This window comes from Curcuma longa, chromosome 1 (genome assembly GCF_044706935.1).
Source record: "Curcuma longa cultivar G26 ecotype Majalengka, Jawa Barat chromosome 1, ITB_CL_G26_1.1, whole genome shotgun sequence".
NCBI classification, from domain to species: domain Eukaryota; kingdom Viridiplantae; phylum Streptophyta; class Magnoliopsida; order Zingiberales; family Zingiberaceae; genus Curcuma; species Curcuma longa.
The window spans coordinates 18,773,286-18,800,427 of NC_133861.1; the positions used below are offsets into that span (position 1 = coordinate 18,773,286).

Below are 27,142 nucleotides of genomic sequence, written 5' to 3' on the forward strand. Positions count from 1 at the left end.
TAATCTTTCTGGTGCTTGGCATATGCCATATATTTGTTCTTTGCTAGTTCTTTCAATCATTCAAGAACTTGCCTTATAAAAGGACCCTGCAAGTGAGGAGAGTGGCAGAGCAAGGCAGAGACAGCTGAGTGAGCCAGTCTTAGGGCCTCCTCTCCCTTGGCAGGCTACGAGGCACTCAAGTCAAATGCATGCATGGTTTAATAATTACTAGTGAAATCAAGTGGCCTGCCAAAGGAGAGTTGCCCTATGACTGTCTACAGCTTATTTATAATTAATTACGGCAAAAGCAATGGATCCAGCAAATATTACGTCATGAATAAAGACAGGTTAGTCTTTAAATACTTCTAGTATAGTGAACTATATATGTACTAATTCTTAAACTGAATAAAGTTTGTCGTCTCCAATCTGGAGACTAGGAGAGAGATAGGAGACAACAGAGATCTTCTTGCTTAATATCTTGAAAATTTGCTATATATGCCTTTTAGTTTTTATATATTTTAGATCTTGAAAAGAAAGATACGTTGTTTCTATGTATAATTTTTGTTGGTCGTGATCATCGTACGTCTTTCCCTTATTATTTCTGATTGCTGCTATGTGCTTGTCAGGGTTCTGAGAATGATTATTACGTATAGTGATTGTTTGTGGTCAACCATGTTCGAGTTAAAGAATAAGGTTAATTAGATCATCCTTTTCACTATGATGTTTTTGGTCTGTGGAAAGGTTGGAAAGTAGATATTGTTGGAAGTAAATGTAAGTTTGAGAGGATTTTTTTTTTTTCCTTTCATATGTTTGGTTTGCACAATGAAATAAAGGACCAAAGAAATGACAATGTATAGGGATCGACTAGAATTAGATAGATCGAAGCATTCTTAAGTTTTAATCGTGAAAGGAATATATATATTGCATTGGGATTTTTTATTTAATTTATTAAAAATATTATAAGTAATATATAAGAAATAATTTTTTACAATGATAGAATATCCCTATCAATCATATGATACAATGATGGAAGCATTTTTTTAGCAAAGAGTAATTATTATCTATGAGTTCCTTTAAGCTTCCAATGAAATGCTAAGCATTGATGAGTGGTGCTTCAATAGACGACCAATCCAGAATTGTAGAAGCTAGCCAAGAGTAATGTGCCACTACGTTATCAACCATGTAGTTAAAAATGAGCTCATTCGAAGCCTCCAAATAAAATGCAACCATGCTTGAAGTGCAAGTGTTAAACACAATAGGAATGCACGCTTGCTCAGAAATCGTCTACTTCAACCACTAGTCAAGTGAAGGCAAAATACGATGACCGTGGTTGAAACAAGCAAAGGAAATCTCCTTATCGAACCACAGCCAAGTCAGAATCAAAGGATAGATCACAATTCCTCAAACTAAGAGATGCAAAATTGAGGGGAAATAACATGCAATTTTAAGACTTCTAGAGAACATCCCCACTGGCAATCTGACATTGTTAAATCTTCTGGTCCATGTTCAACCAAATTTAATCATCACAATCTCTTTTTCTCCAGATTTGCACCAGTTGAGAGCCTCAGACACACACATAGCAATCTCTTTTCTAATAACCACGACCTTTGACAAAATCCTAAGTGGCAAGTTTTCCAAGGCAATTGGTCTGTGATCTTTTAAGGGCAAACACTGCTTAAATCTTTGGCAACATGGCCACATAAAGATTTAAAAAAAAAAAACTTGCCTGATCACTCATGGCAACAAGGTCGCCCAGAAGGCCATGAGAAATTCAACATTGAAATCGTTGGAGCTACACTTTTAAATTTTCCCATCAAGAGCATAAATCTTCATAGAAGAAGGAACAAAAAACAAGATTGAAGCAACTAATATAAGGATCACATAAATAATGACTAATCTAACTTAATGCAGGGGATGAAGAATGGATCATAGTAGAGCAGAAATAATTTGTAAATGCGTCTATCACTGCCTCCATTCAAAACACAAAAGTAAGAATTTGCAAGTCTACGTACTTGGAATTTGCAGCAATAACTGAAGTTGTTCACTTTCTGCAAGGTCTTCCAGAGTAAATTTTCATGCATATGAACTAAATTTCGTTCAGATGAAATCAAGCACCCTAGTTTGCCTTTCTTTTAATGACAGAGTCGAGACACAAAACAAATCTAAAAAAGAAATCAATTCACTCGTGAAGAAAACCCAAGAGTTGGACCTCATGAAATGCACCAATACAGATCATATACAATAGAATGAAAAATTGTTTATAACTCTACATCAAGATCTTTAAAGTATTCATGTTCGAGAGCTTTACGAGCACTGATTCTTTGGCTGGGATCCAAGCAGAGCATTTTCTGCACATAGCAGAGAGTGGAGTTAGATGCATAATGATTAAACATGCCACCATATATGCAGGAGAGGTTGTGAAAGAGGTATATATGAGTTAGATAAATAACTGAAGAGTGGTCTAATTTGTTCTGATGATGTTGATGATTGTGAGGCAAATAAAAATGTCTAATAATAAGCCTCATGTTGTTATCTGTCTCAACGATCATATTCTAACACTTCATAAATAAATAAATATATTTCATAATGACTCAAAAATGAGATCCAGTGTTAGTGGTGCTAGGTGGAGTTAGATGAGTAATACTTATCAAAGGAAAGAAGAAAGGTAAGGATAAGGATAGAAAAAAGAGTAGGAATAAATTTCAAATAGTATATATCCATTATCATCTTCTCCATTCTCATTCCTTGAAAAAATGAAAACATAGCTTTAGTGTTTGTTTACCCTATTTACCCTAGTGATATCTACAACAATGAAGAGGAGAGCTTCATTTGTAAGAAGGGTAAATGAACAAGATATTGGTGAACAAGCTCATTACTCAACTCGATAAATTTTAAGTTCTTGATTATGTTCATTATATAGTATAAATATATTAAATAAACAAGTTCAAATACTAGTAAACATTGACATGAACAAAGCTAGTGAACAATTTATAAATATATTTATTTATTATCTTATCTAAATACCAATTATGATCTTATTCTTTATTTTTTATTCGAATATAAAAAATATAATATTTTACAAGTTTTTATAATTTTAAAATATTAATATATTAGAAAAATATATTAATAATATATTAGAAACAATATATTAATGATATATTAAAATATTAATAATATACTAAAGATAAAAAATAATATCTTCTATTTATTAAATCACTATTATAGCTAAATTATAAGGGCAACAATGTCTCTAGTTAAGCTCGAACTCGACTCAAGTTCGATAAGATTTTTAATAAATAAGTTTGGACAAGCTTGATAAATAATAAACGTTAAAACATAGTCATGCTTAACTCCAATTTGTTTACACCTATATTCTCAAGGAGTTCACTCCCATTAGTCCAATGAAACAAAGAAGAGTAGGATCAAAATCCCTCTCTAGGAGTATTTTCTCTCCAAAATCACATCCTCTTTCACACTCCTCTCCCTTCCTCTCTCCCCTCTTCCCCCATCAAGGGTAAACAATGCCTCGGACTTGGTTACTTTGGATTGAAAGAAGGATTCATGGGAGGGTAAAGGTCATAAAGTTGCACATGAATCAAAGATTATGCATACACATTTTTTTTCTCTCATTGTTGTTGTTGCTCTTGTTGCTTTTCCTCCCACTATCCTTTCCTCTCCTGGTTATCCATCAAGTAAACTCAGCCATAGAGTCAACTTGGGGAGCAAAGCTCCTACATTGGTTATCTTAGTTTTCATTTCTACTCTTATTCCAATAACTTTTAATTGGCAAGTAATTATATACAGACTGATTTTTGTTAGGTCGTAGGAAGATATTGCAGTAATGAATGCTTTGAAAATCTCACCGAGAGAAGATCAACTCCAGCTGCTTCAAGAGTGGGCACAACTTTTGCCAAATCCTACATAGTGAATGTAGCATTATGACTTGTTAGAAATCTGTTTTCTGAAATTTTGAAAAATTATTAAATTGCTTATATGCACAGATGCAATGCAAATAAACTGATAAACAAAGCAAATGCATATTACTTGTTGGAAATCATTTTACTAAGATTTTGTGAAATTATTAAATTGCCTTATATGGACAAGTGCAATGCAAATAAACCGATAAAATAAAGCAAATGCATTATGACTTGTTGGAAATCTTTTTACTGAAATTTTGTGAAATTATTAAATTACCTTATCCAGACAGGTGCAGTGCAAATAAATTGATAAATAAAGCAAATGCAATGCAAGTTGAAATTTACACTAATTGAAACTTATGGTTACTGAAATTTCATGATAATTTTAGAGCTGCCAATTGATGTATCATGTAACAATCAGTTTGGATGATCTAGTATCAATACAAAATATATATTATTATTTTAAAAAAAATGTGATTTACAAGTAGTTGAACATTCTATTTATTCCTTCGTATTTGTGTCATCTCATGTAACTTTCAATAGTCTCCAAATTTCATTTGATAAATGGGTATAATCATGGCATGTCTACATATTTGTATCACAGTGTCCTTTGAGATTTGCTTTGAAATTCATGTTGTGTCATGATGTAATGTTTCTGATGATATCATGCTGTAAACTAATTTAGGATCAATTTCAAGTTAAATGTTATTCTCTAAAATTGAAATTTGATTTCAAATTTTGAATTTAGAACCTAAAACCTAAAATATTTTTATTTTTAGTTAATTTTAAATTTCAAATGAATTATAAATAATGATATTTCATTTAATGCATTTTACTGCTGAGAGAACTATCCATTTTTCCCTCAACATCTATGAATAGAGGTACTCACTCTCCCAAGGAACCATTATTGATCACAATAAAAAGAGGAATAAGAGTTAATTTCAAACTTCTGGTAGGTTTTTCTCCATCTACCCTAAGCAGTGCACATTTTGTTATTGAGGTCTTTATATCTATGTTTTCTCATTTTCTATATGGTATTCCTGAAACCTTGACCTTTCACGGATTGCTTGTTGACATGAAATGATCTTCTAGGTATAGCTTATTGATATGAAACAACATTATTGAGGGTTTTAAGGCTTTAGATCACTTATATTGAAGTGGTGTTAGCATGAGATGTGAGAGATTGAATTTCATTTCCGTGCCAATATAAAATTGTGACTAGCAGTCAACTTACCATAAAACAAAGTATTTACTCTTATGATAGATTTCGTGAGAAATTTTATACACAGTAACATTCTTATTGTTAGTTTGTGTGTAACATATTATCCAATAAATTGTCAGCCCTAGAAAAATTCATGCATGCAAAAGTAGACCATGCAATGGAGATAAAAAAATATTTCTTGTGCTCACCAAAATGCAAACACAACGTGCATCTGCATTATTCATATGGTTGTTTACTAGTATAAATGATCAAATAAGAAATTTAATTTGAATATACTCTCCAGACCTTAGAACACCACTTGGGGAAGGATGATAAGAAATCCGGTAATGAAGTAACTCCTGGCCAATTTCCCTCATCTGGAGTGCCCACAACTCTTCAAAGATGATATGGTACGTGAAATTGTATGAGGATACTGGATTAAAGGCATGAGACAAAATCATTAAAACACTAGTGATGAGTATTTATGAACCTGAAAATCTTCAGCAATTGATCAATCTCTGAATCTCCAGGAAACAGTGCTTTATGATTCACCATTTCTGCAAAGATACAACCTACTGACCAAACATCAACTGGAGTAGAGTAGCAGCGAGCGCCAAGGAGGATTTCTGGTGCTCTATACCACAAGGTCACAACCTGAAATAGAAACATGTAATCACACATCAAATCCAAATGTGAGTATTCTCTTTCACAGAGAGATGTTATGTTTTTTATGTGCTAAACAAAGTGCCTTAAACAATGAAAAGAAAGAATTATTCAGCATTATTGCATTTGTATAATGCTTGAACCTTCTGATAAAACTTCCAATATGAAATATTTCCTACACAATATTTTTAACCATTCTCTGAGCTAACAATTACAAACTTCATATATTTGTTAATGAACCTGAATCTGCAAAAAGCAAATAGCCTCAAATAAGCTACCTCATGGGTTAATGTCCGAACAGGAATTCCAAATGCCCTTGCCAGCCCAAAATCTGCAAGCTTTATGGCATTTGTATGTCGATCAACCAACAAATTTTGGGGTTTTAAATCTCGGTGAAGAACCCTATGAGAATGGCAGTATGCTGTACCACATAAAATTTGGTAGAGGAACATCTACAAAACAAGGACAAAGAATTGCTTATGAGTAAGGAATATTAGCATAGGACAATAGCCGTTGAGGAGATTTTGCAAGTACACAATCAAATAACCAACATGAGTCATAGGAAGCAAACACAATATAATGCATGTCAGCATGTGACACAAAATGGATCTTTTGATACTTAGGCTGGGCTTACTTGGGTGGAAAGATAAAAGCGAGGGAAAGATTCACAAAATTACACATGGAGTTTAGGCATGCTTTGAGTTACTTTCCCTCATGCTCCTGCCCCTCCTATCTTTCTATCCAAGTAAACTCACCCTTAAGCTTACCTGAGAAGGCTTCATTTAACAATCTGAGATTAAAGGAAGGAGGTGACCTAACAATGTAGGACTTAGGTTATGCCACCTCAGCCCGAAATAGCTAATGCCTGAGGTGTGACTCCAATTCTCAAGAGGGGTCATTCACTTGATAATGTGGAACTAAAAGGAGGAGAAATATCAAAGGACTATTGCAACTAGAGTCGAAAGCAGATTAACAAATCAAGATCCAGAAGTGATTGATTGATAAAATTAATTAATTTTTCACTATCACAAGTATCTCACTGAGAAGCATGAAATGTGAAAGAGACAAGTGACTCTAATACAATACACAACTTAACTAAGCAAAAAAGATGAATGCATTAAATTGAACCATGAAGCAATGGTTGAGTTATCACTTCTATTGAGTACTAGTGAAAGATTCACATTCACAAAATGAATAAATAACGGTGAGAAATACAAAGGGAGTAAGGACCTCACTTTTATTATACGTGGATCTTTAGAAAGTCCTGGACAAGAATCCATGTGCTTCTTCAAGTCCAAGTCCAAATGCTCAAAAACAAGGTATAATTTATTCCCACTGTGAATGACATCATGTAACCTGGTATGGGAAATGAACTGAGTCCCCATATGGCCTTGCACAGATATAATAAAGGAAAAATACTAGCTTTTTATAGAACAGTGTAAAAATAACATATATCTAGATTCATGTTATTTTGACTATAAATCCATTCCAGAACCAAAGCAAAGAAAGAAAATACAGAGTATTATCACTTTGCTTGATCCCTTTTAACTTTCATGGGTCATCCACTGTTTCACATAACAAACTTGATGTGAGAAGCAGCTACATTTTGCCCTTGTTGGCTTAAGTGCAATTATAGATTACATAACTTAATTTGCTAATAATGCATGTACATCTTTCATGAGCAAAGATGTTGAAGTTGCGGCAAACTATACAAATACAGATCTGAGATGTACTTAAAGTTGCCTTTCCTTGAGATACTAGATTTCAGTTAGCGTTCTCTTCATTTGAATTGGCTAAACTGTCAATAGTTAAACTCAATTAAAATTTCAAGTATCAAATTTATTTCAAATTCCAGTCATGTTTGCATACTTTTGTTGTAGGAAGCAATTGAAAGAAAACAAATTGAATTGGAGTTTACTATTTCCATATAACCAAATAACTAAAATCTCCTTATGCTCCTTAGGATACTATATTTCACTGAGCTTCTTTTCATCTAAATTTGAAGGTTTAAAAATTCTGAAACACTTGATTAGTGATTGGTGGGTCGATGCTTCCCCAAGCTGACTTGATCCTTATTCTAATGTCAATCCTACCATACATTTTGATGACATGTGTCATATGTGATTTGCCTATTGACCTAATCGCATGCTGACTTGATCTCAGCTATGTACGCGACCTGGTATTTACTCATTTGGAAATGAGATGTAGAAGTGATGGCAACATGATATCTCTGTCTGCATAAACTTGTAATAGTATATTTCACATATAAGTAGGGGTGGAGTTATAGGAATGCAGAAGATGACAACATGATATCTCTGTCTACATAATCTTGTAATAGTATATATCACATATAAGTAGGGGTATAAGCTTGATTATTTACTTATCAAGCTGGTTCAAACTTGTTTATAAAAAACCATAACGAGCCAAGCTTGAACTTTTTACAAGCTCAACTAGAGATATTGTTGTTCATATAATTTAATTAAAATATTAATTTAATAAATCAAATGTAAATTATTTTTTATTAATATATTATAGATACTTAAAATTATAAAATGATAGAGCATTATATTTGCTTCATATATTTGAATAATAAATAAATAAGATTTTAGACAATTAATAAACAATTTTTATCGAAGGGCGTATATTCTTCCATCAACGATTTGAATAGGGATTTGTGCTTCAAAATATTCAAAGAGATTGGCCAAAGGTGAATGTCCTATTCGAATCAGTAGTTTGTGTTCAGAGTCAGAATTATATGTCGGAAACAACCTGACAATGTTACCATGCTCCATCTCCTTTAATAATGAGATCTCTCTGATGGCAGTGCTAGGAACCCCTTCATCTTCCTGCTCCAGACGAATCTTCTTAAGGGCAATCACTTTATTAGTTAGACGGTCCCGAGCCTTGTAAACAACTCCATAAGTACCTTCACCAATCTTCTCGACCTTTTCATACTGAGATAAAAATTTCCAGCACATCACCGACGAAATACTTACAACTTTGAGAAAACGCCAAAAGTGTTTTCTTACCTGGTCCATGACAAGCGGAAATCACGGAGTGATCTGAGCATAAAAAAGTAAAAAAAAACCAGTTAATCCAGAAATCAAACAAATCTGTACAATAATCCAAAAAATAATAATACTTTCAAAAAAAGCAATATAGAAGTAACCCTTATTCTGTCTGAACAAAAACTCAGAGGGAGGACGCGATCAACAGAACCAAATGCGGCAACCCTAAGCAAGGATTCTAATCGGCGAAGAGAGATAACTTGATAAGCAACACGTATACAAAAAACACGGAACATCGAGTGAAAGACGATCTATTGCCGAGGATCGCACCCCAAAGTAGTAGCACGAATCGGAAATGTTGATGGGAACGAGAAGAGATGAGTAGATCGGACATGAAGGGAGATTGAACTACGGACCGTATGGCAATGAAGAGAGCAGGACGAGGCGGTAGTCCGGCGAAGGCGAGAGCAGAGCGACTAGGCGCGCGCGCGTGTGAGAGAAAGATTTTTGGCCTCGTCGCTGTCAAAAGGAATAAGGGAGCTCCACGCTCTCTGCGTCTTGTAATAAATCCCCCGAAACTTTTTGCCTCACCAAACGGTGGGGCCAGGGTAATTAATTCAATGACAAAAAGGGTAGAAATGCTGGGTGTAGTTTAAACTTACCATGAGATCATTTTTTATAACAATTACTAAGGATTAGTTGGCTTTCATGGGTCATTGAAGGCGTTGGTCAAATTTTGGTATTAAGGAGTAGGAATTGAAGGTCCTGCAGCCGTGTACCCTCCTTGCACCGAGTTAGTGGCGGCCATTGCCGCCAAGATGCAGATGTTTGTGGGCCCAGCCGAGGAAGTTTTTTTTCTTTTGTTAGGTGACGTGGTAACTGATTGGGTAGTTTAGCATGTAATGAGTAACTATTTTTGCTTGTTTACTAAACATTATATAGGAACCCATTGCTACCGCCTCTCTGATTGAAGTAATAACGAAACCGAAATGGGCCCACATTTCAGACCCTAAACTCAAAATATCACTCTCTGATATTACGCAATATTTATTTTTGCTATTTAAAATTTTAAATATTTTAGTATCTAAGAATTCAGAAAAAAATTATTTTCTTTAAAATTTAGAGAGAAATTTTACACGCTGAGATGTCCTAGAGAGTCGAGCAAATTAGAAACTAGAAGAACATTTTACACGTTGTGATCCTCTATCGTCGTTTCCTTAAAATAGACAAATTTTCCTTTCACTGCTATCTTTTCTTCTGCTTTTGGTTGGACTTCCCCACGACTTTGATGGCGCAGTGGCATCGGTAAACCACATTCATAGAGGTCGCCGTCGTCATCCCTTCCTGTGGCAATTGACTTCTCTTACAAGTGGTACAAAACTAAGCGTTTTCTTACGCTGCTCAGAGAAAACAGCAAAAGATATGGAGAGGCGCTGCAACAGGCGGTGGTCTGTGGTGGTGCCTCGTGCACTCCTGGAACTGGTAGTAGTAGCAGCGACGGCGAGCGGCATCAGCAGAGATGATTTCCCCGCCGGCTTTATATTTGGTGCCGGTAGCTCTGCTTACCAGGTGACCATTTGCTCTCTCCAAATCTGTGTTTTGTATTCCTCGGCTCTGTTGAAGTTGATCTTTGTTTCTTGGACTGTCATTCGAGAACAAAACTGAAGGGGGCATACAAATATTCAATCAATAAAAAGCTTTTTAAAAGAAAGAAATTTTAAAGTTATTTTTTCCAAAAAAATTGGGGATCAATGGGAAAAAGTGTAAATGTTTAAGCTTGCAGGGTGTAACTTCACTAACTCTTTATCTGATGAAAAATTTGTAATTCACCATAGTTCTCGTGCAGGTAGAAGGGGCAGCCGCAGAGGGAGGGAAAACACCCAGCATCTGGGACACATATACACATGAAGGTTAAAACTAACCTGTTGTTTACCAAGGAATAAACAGAAGATCTAAAATGCCCTAAGAATCACAGGGAGAAGTGTGGACCAGAGAACAGGAGACATGGCGGCTGATCAGTATCACAAATACAAGGTGAAAGCCTAGTGTTGCAGACAAAACTATACCCTCCTTGGTTGAACTGGTGATGGTATATATAATTTTGGGCTCTCTTGGTGGCAGGAAGATGTGAAGTTGATGTATGACATGGGCCTGGATGCCTACAGATTCTCCATCTCTTGGAGCAGAGTTATTCCTAGTCAGTATTCAAATTGCTACAATTGCTTTTTCTGACAAAATAGTTGAAGCTTGCATGAAACTAACATGTGCCATGCTTGCAGATGGCAGAGGGCCTGTTAATCCAGAAGGGGTGCAGTACTATAACAATTTGATCAATGAGCTCAAGAAATATGGTACAATTAGAATGATAAATCATACCTCAAACATTCTTCTTTCACTATTCTACCAAACTATGCTTGGCCTGCAGGAATTGAGCCTCATGTCACTCTTCTTCACTTTGACCTTCCCCAAGCTCTGGAAAATGAATATTCAGGAGTCTTGAGCCCAAACATCGTGTAAATTTCTACAACTTCATTTTCATTTGCATCTCCTTGAATAGTGCCTGAGATGGTGCTCATTCTTATGCAGAGAGGACTTCACTGCTTATGCTGATGTGTGCTTCAAAGAGTTTGGGGACAGAGTAAAATACTGGACAACTATCAATGAACCAAACGTTTACTCCATCTTTGGCTATGATCTTGCAGTATTTCCACCAAACCATTGCTCTGCTTCCTTGGCCTCCTTCTATGGACTCAACTGCAGCAAAGGGAATTCATCTGTTGAGCCATATGTGGCTGCTCATAACCTTTTGCTTTCTCATGCATCAGCAGCTTCCCTGTACAGAAAGAAATACCAGGTTTCAACATTAGCTTCTCTTTTTCGTTGAATGCTCTTAATATTAGACTGTTATCTGAACTAGAGTTAATTCTTGTGCCAAAGCCAAAACAAAGAGGTTGTATTGGAATTACCTTATTTGCTTTCTGGTATGAGCCATTCACAGCACTACCAGAAGATATAGCAGCAGCTAAGAGAGCAATGGATTTCCTAATAGGCTGGTAAGTAACAAAACAATAAACTAAAGATATCTTTTCTGCGCTCAAACTAGGCATACAGAAATTCTGGAACCTGCATGGTTTCTCCTCGGCTCTGTGGCAGGTTCGTTGATCCTATGGTGTATGGAAGGTTCCCGTCGGTGATGCGGAAGCTCGTCGGATCTCGCTTACCATCCTTCAAATCAGAAGAGTCAGTCATGTTGAGAGGATCTTTTGATTTCATTGGATTTAATCACTATCAAATGATTTTTGTGCGAGCAACAACTAGTAACCCTGATGACAATTTGCGAGATTGGTACACTGACATGTCGGCCAGTTTAACATGTAAGTTAATTTCAAAGTTCTGATTAAGCCTCTTGTTTTGCAAACTGGTCTTGGTAATAGGCAGTGATTCTATCTTAATGTATTTATTTTTCATTATGTTTCTTCTGCAGTTCCACAAACAAAAGTCACAAAGGTGCACAAATCTGTACTAATTCTCTCAAGTGATCTAGCTCCCTCTCCCTGGAATTGGTTGAAAACTATGTAGTCTAACAGTAGATGGAATTTCCACCAGGTTTTTGTTTCAGAACATCCTCCTACATTGCGTTCAACACCATGGGCTATGCAAAAGCTGCTAGACTATATCAGAGACAACTATGGAAATCCACCAGTCTTTATCCATGAAAATGGTAATGAAGCTGACCAAGAAATACAGCATCACACTCAGTATTCTTTCGAATACATTTTCTGTTGCTTATTTCAGGATATGCGGAATACAACATAGATCCTGCAACTTGTGGACATGAATATCATGATGAGCAAAGAGCAAACTACATAAAAGATTATATTGAAAGCATGCTTCTTTCCATAAGGTACTTCCATTTTTTTAAGAAGCCATGTAGTTCCTGTATTTTTGCATTACAAAGGATCAACTTTTAAAATGCTTAGCTGGTTTGAAATTCTTGATGGTTGCAGGAACGGATCGAATGCTAAGGGTTACTTTGCTTGGTCCTTTTTGGATAGCTTTGAGCTTGTTTCTGGCTACAGCAGTTGCTATGGTCTTATTGGAGTCGATTTTAGTGTTAAAAACAGAACAAGATATAGTAGATATTCGGCCAACTGGTATTCCAAATTTCTTCAAACAGATGGATATAGAAGAGGATATAGATATTCGTAGAGTAAATGTATTTTTCATGTCTCATCCGAAGATTTTGTCGGGGTTGACAGAAAAAAAAAGTCAAGCAAGTTGACTGATCATGGAAATTAATTGAGCAGGCCCTCAATAATTTACCTAGTAAAAATTATTTACTCCTATAAGATTGCACCATTAATCTGCGACCCAGTTACTTGTGTCCTAATCTTCCCCTTAATTCCCTCTTCGTCTCCCATCCTTCTATCCTCGTTACTTGACTTTTCAGGGGCTTGTGGTGAGGGTGTGCCTCTGTTCCTCTCCCAGAAAACAGATGCCCTTTTGCGACTCGAGAGGGAAACATCTGCCATTTGCAAGCTTGATGAGATCGAGAACAATGATTGTCACCATAAGTTCATTATTATATGCACAAGGACAAAGATAGTAATAGCTTAAGTGCCATTTTGGCCCATATGTTTGCAGCCACCCTTAATTGAATAACAACAAATGTCACTGTATGGTTTGCACTTGCACCTTCAAATTATTAAAATATTGATCGTGATTGCTAAAAGTTGTTTGAATTTGTATAGTAATATTATTAAAAATATCTCGTAATCAATATTAAAAAATGTCAATTTAAATCAAATTCTAATCGGAGAAGATGACTGCTTTTTGTACTTGCCTTATTGTAGTATATATGATAAAATGAGAGAACCTATCCGACACGTCAAAGAATACCGTGGGCTTTAAAACTTGTTGAGAGTTAGTAAGTTCTAATTGTAATCATTTTATTATAGATTTAGTTCGATAAAAATAATTATATACTTTATAAGTATTTTTTATAATATATTTTTATATTTATTATAGAAATAAATTTGGAATAATAATTCTTAATTATCCTTTTTTATTCATAAAAATAGATATTTATTTTATAAATAACTTTTTAATTAGAACACCAATAACTATTTAATTATATTTTATCTATTTCACCTCACGAGTCTATGTATATCTCACCTCATGATCGAGTTAAAATATTCATATATAAGATAGGCTTGTGATAAAATAAATATCTTATTAATGTTACTTTGCAATTTGTTGAAAACAAGAAATAAAGTAGGTAACAATGCTTTATTTTTCTAAGCACCTTTAACTTCAAGCCAGTAGCTGCTAACCTAACATGGAATTTTAGTTGGCTTTTAAGTGTAGTTTATGCCTTGCTCCTAACATCGACGTAAGCGAGTAGGTGACGACTAGATAGTCTCTCTCATGATCTCATCCCACTGTTTATACTATACTCTTATTATAACGTCCATAATTTTGTCGATTAAGGCCAATTAATTATTAATTAAGTCTACCTGTTCCTCTTACCGATTCGGAGTATATGATATATGGCGGCGGAGTCTTATGATTGACTGTAATTTAATATTTGAAGCGATCATTTCTTTTGGTCCTTTTTTATTTGCCGAAATGCATGGTTAGGAGATATGTTTTAGTCTGACCCAACAAACTCTCTTTCAAGAATGCGACTTTGGATGGCTTGATAGCTAGTTACAATTGTTTAAGGTGTTGAGTTAATACGCAAATCTTTATCATAATCTTGAAATAATTTTTTAAAAAATTAACACATATTTTAAATCCAGTGCTACATTTGTAAGTTTTGTTAAATCTACAACTTGGTCCATTGACAATTTATTCTTACTGTCCACGTGATAATTAGGTTGATTTAGCAATTATTTTTATTTTTTTTTTTAGTTGGCACCATATATCCAACCTTTCAAAGCAACTTTCATGGGTGATTGATCCAGTCTACGAAAATTTTTCATGAACTATCAGAGTAAACGAAAAGTTAAAATGATGATCCAATTTAACAGTAAGTTCTCGAATCCCATAACAATCTCACCATTGCCCCCAATCAACAAATATGTCTTTTAATTCTACGTAAGGGTCATATTGATGTTTAGACGGTACTAAATTAATTTTAATAACGAATATTGTTCTTGATTTAAAAAAAAAAACTTGTATGCGAACCCTAAAATTTAGGCCCTTGAAATTTGTTGTGTTTATTTCAAAATTAGAACAAATTGATTTAATGTGTAAATTAAACCTGTATCAACGTTGGTCGGTTACTTATACATATAAATAGATCGCAAATTAATATTCACGCCGAAATTGAACTAGTACGTGCACAATATCTCAGAGATATATCAATTATAAAATGATGCATAGAGGCTGATAATCATCATACACCACGTAAGTGCAGGCCTTGCAGTACGGCGGCAGATTTTTGCATGGGTCGTCGTCCGGCTTCTTCTCGTCCGGCTTCTTCTCATCCGGCTTGTCGGGCTCCCCCACCGTCACGATCTCCGCCGGCTTCTTGGCCTTGCGGAGGGCCTTCACGATGAGCACGGCGTCGACGGCGCCGACGACGGTGACCGTGCTTTTCTCCAGGTCCAACGCCATCGACGTGATGCCGTCGAACTTGGCGATGATGCTCATCACGCACACCTTGCATTTGTTGCACATGATGCTCACCTTCAACACTATTTTCTGCAGAAATGCATTAACGCAGGCATTAAATGTGTGCACGTACGCGTGGGTGGTTTGAACTGTGGGAATGCACGCAGGCTTTAATTTAATTGTGACGAAGCTTTACCTTGGCAGACATCGAATCAATTTACCAGACAAATTGATTGCTAGCTAGCTGCTGCTTTCTAATATTCGTCGACGAAGCTTTTCGATGCCTCCTCCGATCGTGCTGGGTAATTCCGGTGTGGTTTTTATAAGCGCGAACCACATAACGTGCGAAGAAGGGGCAGCGTTACGTTCTGGCGTGGTTGTTGGACCACGAGCCGACGACGAAGTGATAGCGATCGATCCAAACTGCAACTACACAAGGGACCACGGCGACCCATCGAAGAAGACTTCAATATAAAACCATTTCAGTTAGTGAATGAACAGCATTGTGATTGTCTTTGTCCTCGATCGGTTGTCATTATTAAATTGAATTTCCGCCGGCTCAATCTCTAGCTACACTGAGTCAACGCCAACTCTGTTAGGGATTTGCCGGGCAACCATGGTTATTGGTGCGAGGCGTCACAATCTTTGGCTTTAATTTGTGCCCAACTTTATGGCAATTAAAGTAAGACAATGACTTAATTGCAATATTTTCATAATCTATCTTTGGATGTGCCCAACTTTGTGACCCAAGATGAACTCATTCTCTAATTTCGTGGTGTGCTAAGATTATATATTCAGCTCCTCACGAAGGCACACTACTTCTAAATTGCCGCTTAATTCCCTCGAAACAAAATTGGGAGTCCATCCACTTCTAATAAAAAAAATAGAGTCGCTTTCAAATAGTTATATATAGCTGATTTCTATTAGGAAATCTTTGGGGGAAGTGATTATGTGTCGATCACTTAGGACCTTAATTATCTTCTGGTGGTCCTTTAATTTGTCATCTTCCCGTGCATGCATGAAGCTCCTCCTCCATACAAAGTGCATGGATCCCAAAAGACCCGCCATCGCATCATTGAAAAAACTTAGTCAGCTGGGCGTGAAGGAGAAGCCTTATGCTTCTGTTTCTTAGGGCCCTTGGCTGGACTTGGGGATCCCCTGCTATATCCCTTTACTCTTGTTAGCACTGTTGCTTCGCTCTCCTCCTCGATTTTTTATTCAGTGAATACTTTTGAAATTACTGGAATTGTTTTGAAATGATAGTTAATTACTGGATTTGAAGTCCACCGTACGTAGACATAATTTATATGAAAACATAGTCGACATTGGATCAATGTCGATAGTTATGTCATTCTCGAAGTCAGTGAGTTCAATTCTTCTTTTGACTCGATCGCTTTTCTTGAACTGAGATTCTACTGGTTCTCAGTCGGGAGGAAATGGTCTGTATGGCTTTGATGTGGCTGGATATGAGCAGGAACTTGATGTCAGTCAGTGATCAACTCTGCAAAGGCTCGTCTATTGGAATGTCGGACGTCATGCAAGGAGACAAGTTCGTGATAATATAAATATATTTGAAAAATATTTTTTGAAGAAAAAAGATAAATTATTTTTATTTACTAATAAATTATTTAATCTGTTAATAAATCTCTTGAATGTTTATTTTCTGCCTTCTTGGGTGAGGAGACAATTGAGTTCTGCAAGAGCTCCCTTTAATTTGGCCACGAGCTTCAGTCTTTCCGATTAGTATTATAGCATCCTGAAGCTTGGTCTACTAGCTAGATGGTTCAAATGGGCGAATTGGATTCCTTTCATCGTTGGATTTTGATCTTTGGTTTCCCTTCATTGGTTACTTTGCAATTTGTTGAAAACAAAAAATAAAGTAGGTAATACTGCTTTATTTTTCTAATTAAGCACCTTTGACTTCAAGCGAAGCCAGTACAAGAACAGCTGCTAACCTAACATGGAATTTTGGTTGCCTTAGAAGCGAGTAGGTGACTAGATAGACTCTCTCATCCCTCTGTTTATAGTCTTTATTAACGTCCATAATTTTGTCAATTAAGGCCAATAATTAATTAGGTCAATTAAGTCTTTATTAACGCCATAATTTTGTCAATTAAGGCCAATTAATTAATTAACTAAGTCTACCTGTTCCTCTTATCGATTCGGAGTATGACGGTGGCGGAGCCTTATGATTGAGTGTAATTTAATATTTGGAGTGATCATTTCATTTCTTTTGGTCTTTTTCTTTGCCGAAATGGTTAGGCGATCTGTTTTAGTCTGACCCAACGAACTCTCTTTCGAGAATGCTGACTTTGGATAGCTTAGCTTCATAGCTAGCTACTTGCTCGAAGTGTTGAGTCAATACGCAAATCTTTATCATAATCTTGAAATATTTTATGTTAAATCTAAAACTTGGTCTATTTTTTAGGGCCTTGAAATTTGTTGAGTTTATTTCAAAATAGATTTAATGTGTAAATTAAACCTGTATCAACATTGGCCGGTTATTTAAATATATAAATAGATCGCAAATATTCACACCGTAATTGAACTAATAATACGTGCACATACCGCTAGATCGATCTCAGAGATATATCAATTATAAAATGATGCATAGAGGCTGATAATCATCATACACCACGTAAGTGCAGGCCTTGCAGCACGGCGGCAGATTTTTGCATGGATCCTTGTCGTCCGGCTTCTTCTCGTCCGGCTTCTTCTCTTCCGGTTTCTTCTCTGGCGGCTTGTCGGGCTCCCCCACCGTCACGATCTCCGCCGGCTTCTTGGCCTTGCGGAGGGCCTTCACGATGAGCACGGCGTCGACGACGCCGACGATGGTGACCGTGCTCTTCTCCAGGTCCAACGCCATCGACGTGATGCCGTCGAACTTAGCGACGACGCGCATCACGCACACCTTGCACTTGTTGCACATGATGCTCACCTTCAACACTATTTTCTGCAGAAATTAATTAACGCATGCATCAAATGTGTGCACGTACGCCAGGGTTTGAACTGGGAATGCACGCAGGATTTTGACGAAGTTTTACCTTGGCAGACATCTAATCGATCTAGCTGCTGCTTCCTAATCGAGTGCTCGATGGACGGGGGATGATGTTTTCGATGCCTCCTCCGATCCTGCTGGTTAATTCCGGTGTGGTTTTTATAAGCGCGATCGATCCACATAACGTGCGAAGAAGGGGCAGCTAGCGTTCTGGCGTGGTTGGTGGACCACGAGCTGACGACGAAGTGATAGCGATCCAAACTGCAACTACATATGGAACGACGGCGACCCATCGAGGCAGACTTCAATATAAAACCATTTTAGTCAGTGAATGACCACAGCATTGTGATTGGCTTGATCCTCGATTGTCATTATTAAAATGATTTTCTGCCGGCTCATATCTCTAGCAAGATTGATTCAGCACTATTTTGCTGGGCGACCATGGTTATCGGGGCAGGTCGTCACAAGCTTTGGCTGTATGCCCAACTTTATGCCAATTAAAGTAAACCAATGAGTTCTTGCGAGATCTTCATAATCTATCTTTGGCTGTATGCCAGACTTTATGACAATTGAAGTAGACAAGGTGAACTCTTTCATATTCGATCTTGTAGGACCTCTTTCTTGTTATAATTGAGAGGTGTTCGATAATCACCTTCAGTTTCATAGGGCTGGACTTAGAGATCCCCTGCTCCCTTTACTCTTTGTCTGTGTTGCTTCGCTCTCCAGTCTCCTCCTCAATCTTTTATTCAGTGAATACTTTAGAAATGATAATAAATTACTGGAATTGTTTTGAAATGATAGTTAATTACTGGATTGACGCAGTGATAATTTATATGAAAACATAGTCAACATTGGTTCAATGTCGATAGTTATGTCATTCTCGAAGTCAGTGAGTTCAATTCTTTGATTGTTTGACTGCACACGTTGCAAAGAGTCAGTTTTGATGATAATATAAATATATTTGAAAAAAATAATTTTTTAAGGAAAAAAGATAAATTATTTTTATTTACTTATAAGTTATTTAATCTATTAATAAATATCTTTGACGTTTTCTCCTCCATCTTCCACTTCTGTTCAAGCAAGTCGATAAATTCAAGCGAGTAAATTAAATCTAAACGGACTCAATGGGCTGAGCAAGCTAATCACATTAGCAAGTTAGTTAATCCGTGGTTCAATTGAGGTGACGTGGTGTTTGCGATAATATGAATGTTTTTAAAATGGGCAGTTCGTTCAAATGGGCGATTGAATCCTTTTTGTTTAAGGACTTTTTCTCTTGACATTCTTTCATGATATGTCCTGTGGTAACATAGTGCTGATATCGAATAAAGCTTCAGCCCCTTTCAGAGATCTGTTTATTTTCTGCCTTCTTGGTTTAGGATACAATTGAGCTCTCTCTATCTGTAGGAGCTCCCTTTGACCACAAGCTTCAGTCTTTCCGATTAGTCTTATAGCATCCTGAAGCTTGGTCTAGTAGCTAGATGGTTCCAATGGGCGAATTGGATTCCCTTCATATTTGGATTCCCTTCAAATGGGCAGCAGCTAAAACTGTTTTACTGCTAATAGTTTATGAACTCACTCTTGTTCTCCCACGATGTTTTTCAAAATAAAAACGTAATGTAAACCTTGATGGTTGTTGAGAGAAAGTGTATGAACACAGAGAGGAAGAAGCAGCTTTGAAGAAATAAGTTACTTGCATGAAGAACTTGATTGCATTAATGGCTATTAGTCTGCGTGGACATAATAATCTAACAACTAAGTTAATATCTTGAGGAACTGCAACAGAAATGATGATAATGAAGGATAATTGAAAGATAATATCATCACCTGAACAAGCAATGATGAGCTGAACTGTCAATGTACGGAACTATCAATGTACGATAGTTCTGTTATTTTATTCATTCAGATACTATTACAATTCATGCACAAACAAACCAGCCCTTCATTTAGCTGAATACACTAGATATCCTCTTGATCTCTAGTTTGGCATTTCCTTTCACTCCTATAGTTTTATGAATGCTGTGCCACAAAATGCAAGATTTTCTTGGATTTGGATGTTCTAAATTTCCCTTATTTACCGAGAACAATGGCTGCTAAAAATGTTTCTTCACAACCCAATGCAATATGTACAGGGAACAGAAGGAGCTCCACCCTCTGACACAACAAACAACACACTATTTACAGAGAGGAAAATTGAGATCAACGGAGCCCTCCACCGAGGGATATATGAAATCTATGGAAGGTGAAGAATCCTATCAAACAGCCAGAAAAAGGAATGCATCAAACAAACGCGAAAAGGATGCGATATGATGAATGACTCAGGCAGCGTTCAGGGCACTCTACAGTTTCAGCTATTGAAACGAGACGCAGAAGTGAGCGCCACTGCTTGAGCCCAAGCCCTGATCCTTGTCTTCACGTCCTTGGGGTTATCACCTGCAGCAAAAAACCATGGCAGCATCGTCACAACCAAGAATCACATATTAAAATCCATCAAAAAAACTTTTTTTTTTCTGATTCATCTCATCATTGAATCGCCTTGCCAACGAATTAGAATAAACGATGAATTGGTAGTGTTTGTACCTGGACTGGAGATCCAGTTAACGGGGGAATTGCCGCCGCTGCTGGTGTCAGCAGTGAGATCGGAGAATGTTTCGGGGATCTCCACCGTCCAATCGTTGGAAAGGCCGATTCCGAGGTCGCGGCAGGCTCGGACCTCCTCCATATCCATCGACATCCGGCCGGAACCGCAGAGCGGCCGCACCACGACCCGGCACTCCGCCCCCGCCGAGGAACCGTAGTCCTCCTCCGCAGCGTGGCTCTTCCTCCTCTGCCATACCTGCTCCAGCCACCGATCCCTTCGGATGCGACCGCGAAGGTGCGGCCTCCTCCGCCCTCCCCTGCCGCGCGCCGCCTCTGTCTCGCTCGCGTACTCCTTGGTCCATTCCTGCGCGGCGAGGCCGCGGTCGGGCGTCCCGGGCATCGAAGAGACCCCTGCGCCGCCAGAAAAGGAGTCGTCGTCCAATATCACGCGGCCGCCGCCACCCTGCGCTCCTCCCTTGGAGCCCTCGTCCTCGGAAGAGGGCTCCACGTCGGCGTCGTCGCCCTCGGACTGTAGGGAGAGGAGTGACATCTTGTAGCTGTTCGCCTCGTCGTAGATGCTGGAAGCGGTCTTCTCCGACGCCATTAGCTGCCTTTCTCTGTGCGATATATCGCAGGCGGAGGAAGAGCAAGGAGACGGACTCGAGCCCAACATCGTCGATATATAATTCGAGCAGAAAACGGAGAGTCCGTAGCAAATTGGAGGAGGCACGAAGATCTACGGCGGATATTCGCTGGCGAGGAGGACATTTGAGGTATATTCCAAATCAATATGTTATTTCGCACGCATGGTTGCCTGCCAACACTTGAATAAGTTTAGATTTTTTTACTATTATTAGTTTATTGCAAGGAATTAAACATAAAACGCCCAAAAGTCGTGAAACGATTTAGGCTGTTACTCTCGACCATGTTGCGGTTCGTAGTCGGTTCAGGCCCGGCCTCGTAGACGGTTGACGAACCGGAGCGTGGGGCTCCGGTTCGTCAACCGTCGCCGGGGGACCACCACGCGGTACCAAAGACAAGTCCATCCTCGCGGCGGCCCGGGTCCCACAGAAGCAGACGCGTGTAAGGATTCTAAGGGTCCCTCTTGCCGACAGCGTGGATGTCGCTCGGTTGCCATGTCCGTGACGACGTCATCTGCTGGAGCAGTGGTCCACGCGTGATGAACCCATCGTCATAGGGGACCACTCGAGAAGCTAATAAAAATGGCAGGTGCAACCGTGGGGACGTGCAGCGCGAGTTCGATACAAATTTCTTTGGCGCACGGAGCAAGGGACCACTGACGTGGCCGCACGTCGCGGCGAGTCCCGTAACTGTTCGCCAATGCCAAAGCTCAACGAACTTTAAAATCAGTAATGAACGGAATCGCGGAGTGTGAATGCTAGGGGTGAGCAGTACCCGCCCGGCCCGCTAAATCTGCCCGCCACCCGCATCCGGAACTCGCCAACCCACAGGTTTAAAAAAAATTAAAAATAAAAATGGATAGAAAATTGACAAACCCGCTTGTACACGGGCGGGTTTCGGGTTTTAATTTTAAAATCCGACTAAACCCGACCCGCCCGCCTATTTATATACAAATAATAAAATATACGTATACATATATTAAAAATGATATGTTTAATAATAGATAAGGATAGCAAACCCATTCTCACACTTCGGCACTTCCCTCTCTCCCAACTTTCAAGCTTCAGGAGTCAAGAATCAAATTCACCAGAGCTCGGATCGCACTCGAGCCAGCACCGACGATGGTAATGCATCGATACTTTACGATACGATGATTCCTATTCCTAATCGATTCTATTACTTCGTTGCAGGTGAAGTGGATAAGAGTTCTGTACTCTGATTTCAGAAGCTTCATGGAGGACCAGGAGATGCTGACATCGTCGATGGAGAGCTTCGACTACGTCGAGGGATTCGTGATAATAAACAGAACAGGAATTCTCAACAGCTGGAGATCATCCTTCGACCCACAGGATCCTGTTCGAGCCAGCAAATTTGATTCAGGTGGCAGGGTTTTGTTTTGCCTGGAGATGGCCAAGAACTTCAACCGCGAGGAAGTTGAATCCAAGAACAACAACGTAAAGGCCATACTTACACTCAAACTTAAAAACTACTAGATTATTAACCATTTTGTAAGGGTGGTTTGATTGCAGCAAGTCAAGCAGCTATTGTCTAAGTTGAGGTACATTCCGTCCACGCTCTTCCAATCGAGGAAGTTTGATTGCAGCAAGTTCGATAACCCGCCAATCCGCCCGCCAATCCGCCCGTCCGCCGGCACCCGCCACCCGCTGAATTTGATGCGAAAAAAAAATCGAGTTGGGTTTAAATTTTATTAACCCGCCAATGGTGGGTCGGGTGGGAAAATCGCACGAACCCGTCCGACCCGTCCGCTTGCTCAGGTGAATGCCATCGAACGTCGGTGGAAAAAAAATAATATCATTTTTATCCTCGAATATATATTTAAAAAACTCAATATTTTTTTCAAAAACCATTTTAGAATTCGATTTCTCTAATTTTTGTTGGACGTTTATTTTTATACTATAATTCGTATTAAATTGTATCACATATTATAATATTAAAAGTACATATAATTATAATAAACTTATAATAAGCTTGATTACTACAAATGCTGGTATTATCTTTGATAAAATTATTTTTAAAAAGTATTTATTTGGTATCATTCGATGTTTCTTTTCGCTTATTTCTCTTCACTCGATGAATGCATTTTGTCAAATATGCGGACGTAGGCACACCGACCGGACTAGGTCAAGAAATTAATCACAGTCAACGGGCCATTGTGGCTTTAACTTGGTATTTTTTTTTAAATCAAAAAAAGCGAAAAGAAAGCAGATTACGACTTGAAACATTAAATTGCTTAATTTTTCTTTCTTTCTCTTTAATAGAGACATTCAAATGCTTAATGGCCAAGATAAACTTATCGGTTGCTGGCCGGCCATGGACAATAATAATTGAGCCGACTTGTTGGCATATTAATGGTCTATTAATTTAGGGAAAGAATTAAAATTGTGGATTATTTTCAAGATCCGTTGATTTGAAAAATCTTCTCACTGATATGATCGGATTGAATATCGACCGTCCATTCTAGTTTCTTGTTATAATAAAGGCATATGAATATTCATTAAACAAGTTTTCACCATTCCTTTCCTTGTTCTATATTTTTTTTATTTAGAATAAATTTGTAACACTATACAGAACACTCCCTGGTTTCAAAATAAAACACAAAGATTTTGATAAAATAACATGAACAAATGCATTTTTAACTCGTAGTATTTATGTATTTTTCTTCTTCGAATAGATCTTATGTGATTGCCTGCTTTTCAATTCCATTGTCCCTGCACAATCTAAATGTTCAAGGAAGAGAGAGAAGGGAAAGGAAAAATAAAATCTTGATAAGACTTTAGTAATAGCATTGATCAATAGTTAATCGAATTAATTGATATATTCGAGCAGATTAATTTGATCAAATTGATTAGGCTAACAAGCTGATGCAGCACAATTAATTAAGATGTCTAGCATCAAATACGGGCTAATCGTGTCTCCTGCAGTCACTTGACGAAGAGAAGTCTAGAGTCAAATATGGTCTGATTGTCCTCCCTGACAAGGTCGTGTTCGGTCAATCGAAGATATCTAACATCCAACACGGTTAGGCCGTGTTCGTGATCAATCTTGTTTGCCTAGCAATCGACATGGGTAGGTTGTGCTTTCCAACATGACAATGGCATAGTGTGACACTACAAACTTGGAAGGCTTTATGATGCATGAGAACTCAAGCTCTGAGAGACTATAACTTTTGATTCGGATTGAACCACATAAACTATAAGCTATCAAATCAAGGCTCATTCAGATATTTACAAATTGGTATCAGGTGTAACCAATAATAGCTCGGTTTTAGTTCTAAAAAATATTATTTAAAATTTTTCGAAGGCTCTAAATCATTAGAGTTATTTTCGTTTTTTGCTTCGTAGGACATATTATTAGATGATGATGATGATTATCTTTTGTTTTGAATCAACCTCTGTGGTCAAATCTAAAGAGGGTTTCTTGTTTTCCGTTTGATGATTCCAATATTTTCTTTGAGTTTCTACTGTGACACAGTGAACTTTCAGAATAATTATTTTTCTGTTCGGGCGGCATCTTAAGTTTTTAAAGCAGCATATATCTAGAACTAATTAAACTAATTCACCCTTTTAAGTTAGTCATAATTTATATAAATACAGATTTTATCCATTTAATTTATTCTGAATTCAAATGGAATAATGCAAATGGGAAAGTGTCCAAGCGCACAAACATGGGCTCAACCCTTCTCCCTTTCTAAAGCCTATTAAGAGGGCCATATACAAAGCGGCCCACTTACTTCTAGCTCATTTGCTACTATAATAATTATAAAAAATTTGATAATTTATTGACCCGTGCACTTAATTTTTTTAAATATTCAAATCTAATTTACTTTTAAAATTACGTATTAATTTTATTTCTTCCAATTTCTCTTTCACTATAACATATATAGCATCTCCATGTGATCTTCTTTAACTCCAAAATAGACATTGATGGACTCACCCCATCACATGTATTATAGATGTGTTCATCGATTTTTAATTAAAAATAATAATTTTTTAGCTTTATATACATATTGAAAAGGCTAACTTTTTAAATTTAATTTAATTTAAGACCAACAATTCAGACATGCCCATCCCTACATACATGAGAGTCAGTGAATATGCTCCAAATCATGGAACATGGAGGGCCCCACGAAATTGATGGCCCATCAATTGACCCCGACATACGAGATATGCATGCACATCTCCGCCTAAAGCATGCATGAGATAGAGATAGCGAGTGCACAACTGGAACAGGCATATCTGTGCATTACAATGAGCCACAAATAAATAGATCGATCATAAATGAGGTTGATTCAGAAAGGTTTTTCGAGCAATATATTAAATATATTAAAAATAAATAAATAAATAAAGCACTCTGTCAAATTGTAATAGAAGACAAGTCAGTCGATCAGCTTGGCTCTTCATAAATCACTAACTTGTGTGGAACAAACCTAAAGCGAATAGCTTTAATTTCATGTTAAGAGAAAAACAGACACGTCTTGATCCTTTCATGTGACTAATTCATTTTTTGATTTTATAACATTAATTAATGAATGCAAGTGATTAGAAAATTAAGGGCTCCTTTCATGTGACTAATTAATTTTTTGATTTATAAATATGAACTCTTGACTTTTAAATTTCTTTTTAAAATTAAACTCTTTTCATAATTATGATTAGAAAATAAAGGGCTTCTTTTTGTCTTGTCCTTCTCAACAACAATAATAATAATGTGTCTCTTGATGCTTTTTGAGGTGGTTTTGGAGCCATTTATGCTGGTCGTGGCCTTTAAATGTCTCACAAGGTTGGCTGCCAACCATCAACTACGTCCACTCATCTAATTTCTCTCGTCATTTTATTTTTTGTTTAACTTTGTTTTCTTGATCATTTGAAATTATATGAGAATTTCAATTTATCTTCTCGTAGAAAAATTCTTTTGCCTGATTTTTAAATTGAGTTTTTATTTTTAAGTTATCTATTCAATTCAATGTTTGAAAGAGATTCGGGGGCCAGAAGTGCGTCTTAATATATTTTTCCAAGGTCACTGTTGCCTCTTCGCACTACTCAAAATTCAATTAGCAAAATATGGAACTTATTTTATTTTCTACGAACCATTGATTTTCTCGACCATTTGTTGAAAAACTTTATGAAGACCATTTCTTATTATTTATTTATTTATAATATAATAAAAAATAAATTTTTATTTCATATTCTTATTGTATTATTAATTATATTCTTTTCCTCCTTCTAGATTATTTCCCTTTTATTGGCATTATCTCTTTTGACATTATTCTCCAACACTTTCTCTTGTCGGGCACGTAATTTCTTATAGTATGATCCTCTTCTCCTTTTATATATACCTCTTGTTGTCGTCGTCTAGTCCTTTTTTATAATCCTTTTGGTAGTCCATTTCTATCAACTTCCTCTATGATCTTCTAATAATCATGATTGGATAAAACATTTATGACCTTTTTTTCAGAGCTATAGAATCAAACAAATTTAAGATGAGTTCTCTTTTGATTGGAAAAGTGTGAATAAATAAATAT

The 27,142-nt window shown here is 37.2% G+C and overlaps 5 protein-coding genes across 5 annotated transcripts; 1 reads left to right on the plus strand and 4 right to left on the minus strand.

The window, feature by feature from the left end:
* Positions 1–2,165: 2,165 nt before the first annotated feature.
* LOC141821847 (cell division control protein 2 homolog) lies at positions 2,166–9,240 on the minus strand. The gene is made up of 9 exons (XM_074709222.1): positions 9,185–9,240; positions 8,790–8,822; positions 8,530–8,714; positions 6,996–7,116; positions 6,039–6,212; positions 5,588–5,751; positions 5,404–5,491; positions 3,843–3,896; positions 2,166–2,327 (listed from the first exon to the last, which is right to left on the minus strand). The coding sequence occupies exons 2-9, from the start codon at positions 8,796–8,798 to the stop codon at positions 2,238–2,240; spliced, it is 885 nt and encodes a 294-aa protein (XP_074565323.1). The 5' UTR covers positions 8,799–8,822; positions 9,185–9,240; the 3' UTR covers positions 2,166–2,237.
* Positions 9,241–10,190: 950 nt separating this feature from the next.
* LOC141825418 (beta-glucosidase 31-like) lies at positions 10,191–12,977 on the plus strand. Its single transcript, XM_074712804.1, has 13 exons — positions 10,191–10,337; positions 10,615–10,678; positions 10,744–10,802; positions 10,890–10,965; positions 11,048–11,119; positions 11,194–11,281; positions 11,355–11,622; positions 11,706–11,821; positions 11,922–12,142; positions 12,253–12,275; positions 12,375–12,489; positions 12,564–12,672; positions 12,776–12,977. The coding sequence occupies exons 1-13, from the start codon at positions 10,191–10,193 to the stop codon at positions 12,975–12,977; spliced, it is 1,560 nt and encodes a 519-aa protein (XP_074568905.1).
* A 2,160-nt stretch (positions 12,978–15,137) lies between these two features.
* Positions 15,138–15,666, minus strand: LOC141814046 (heavy metal-associated isoprenylated plant protein 43-like). The gene is made up of 2 exons (XM_074702050.1): positions 15,583–15,666; positions 15,138–15,476 (listed from the first exon to the last, which is right to left on the minus strand). The coding sequence occupies exons 1-2, from the start codon at positions 15,592–15,594 to the stop codon at positions 15,138–15,140; spliced, it is 351 nt and encodes a 116-aa protein (XP_074558151.1). The 5' UTR covers positions 15,595–15,666.
* A 2,285-nt stretch (positions 15,667–17,951) lies between these two features.
* Positions 17,952–18,503, minus strand: LOC141813416 (heavy metal-associated isoprenylated plant protein 43-like). Its single transcript, XM_074701383.1, has 2 exons — positions 18,431–18,503; positions 17,952–18,339 (listed from the first exon to the last, which is right to left on the minus strand). The coding sequence occupies exons 1-2, from the start codon at positions 18,440–18,442 to the stop codon at positions 17,983–17,985; spliced, it is 369 nt and encodes a 122-aa protein (XP_074557484.1). The 5' UTR covers positions 18,443–18,503; the 3' UTR covers positions 17,952–17,982.
* A 1,725-nt stretch (positions 18,504–20,228) lies between these two features.
* On the minus strand, positions 20,229–21,588 carry LOC141848476 (uncharacterized). The gene is made up of 2 exons (XM_074736512.1): positions 20,962–21,588; positions 20,229–20,814 (listed from the first exon to the last, which is right to left on the minus strand). Exons 1-2 carry the CDS (start codon positions 21,563–21,565, stop codon positions 20,729–20,731), a joined length of 690 nt encoding a protein of 229 aa, XP_074592613.1. The 5' UTR covers positions 21,566–21,588; the 3' UTR covers positions 20,229–20,728.
* Between the last annotated feature and the right edge of the window lie 5,554 nt (positions 21,589–27,142).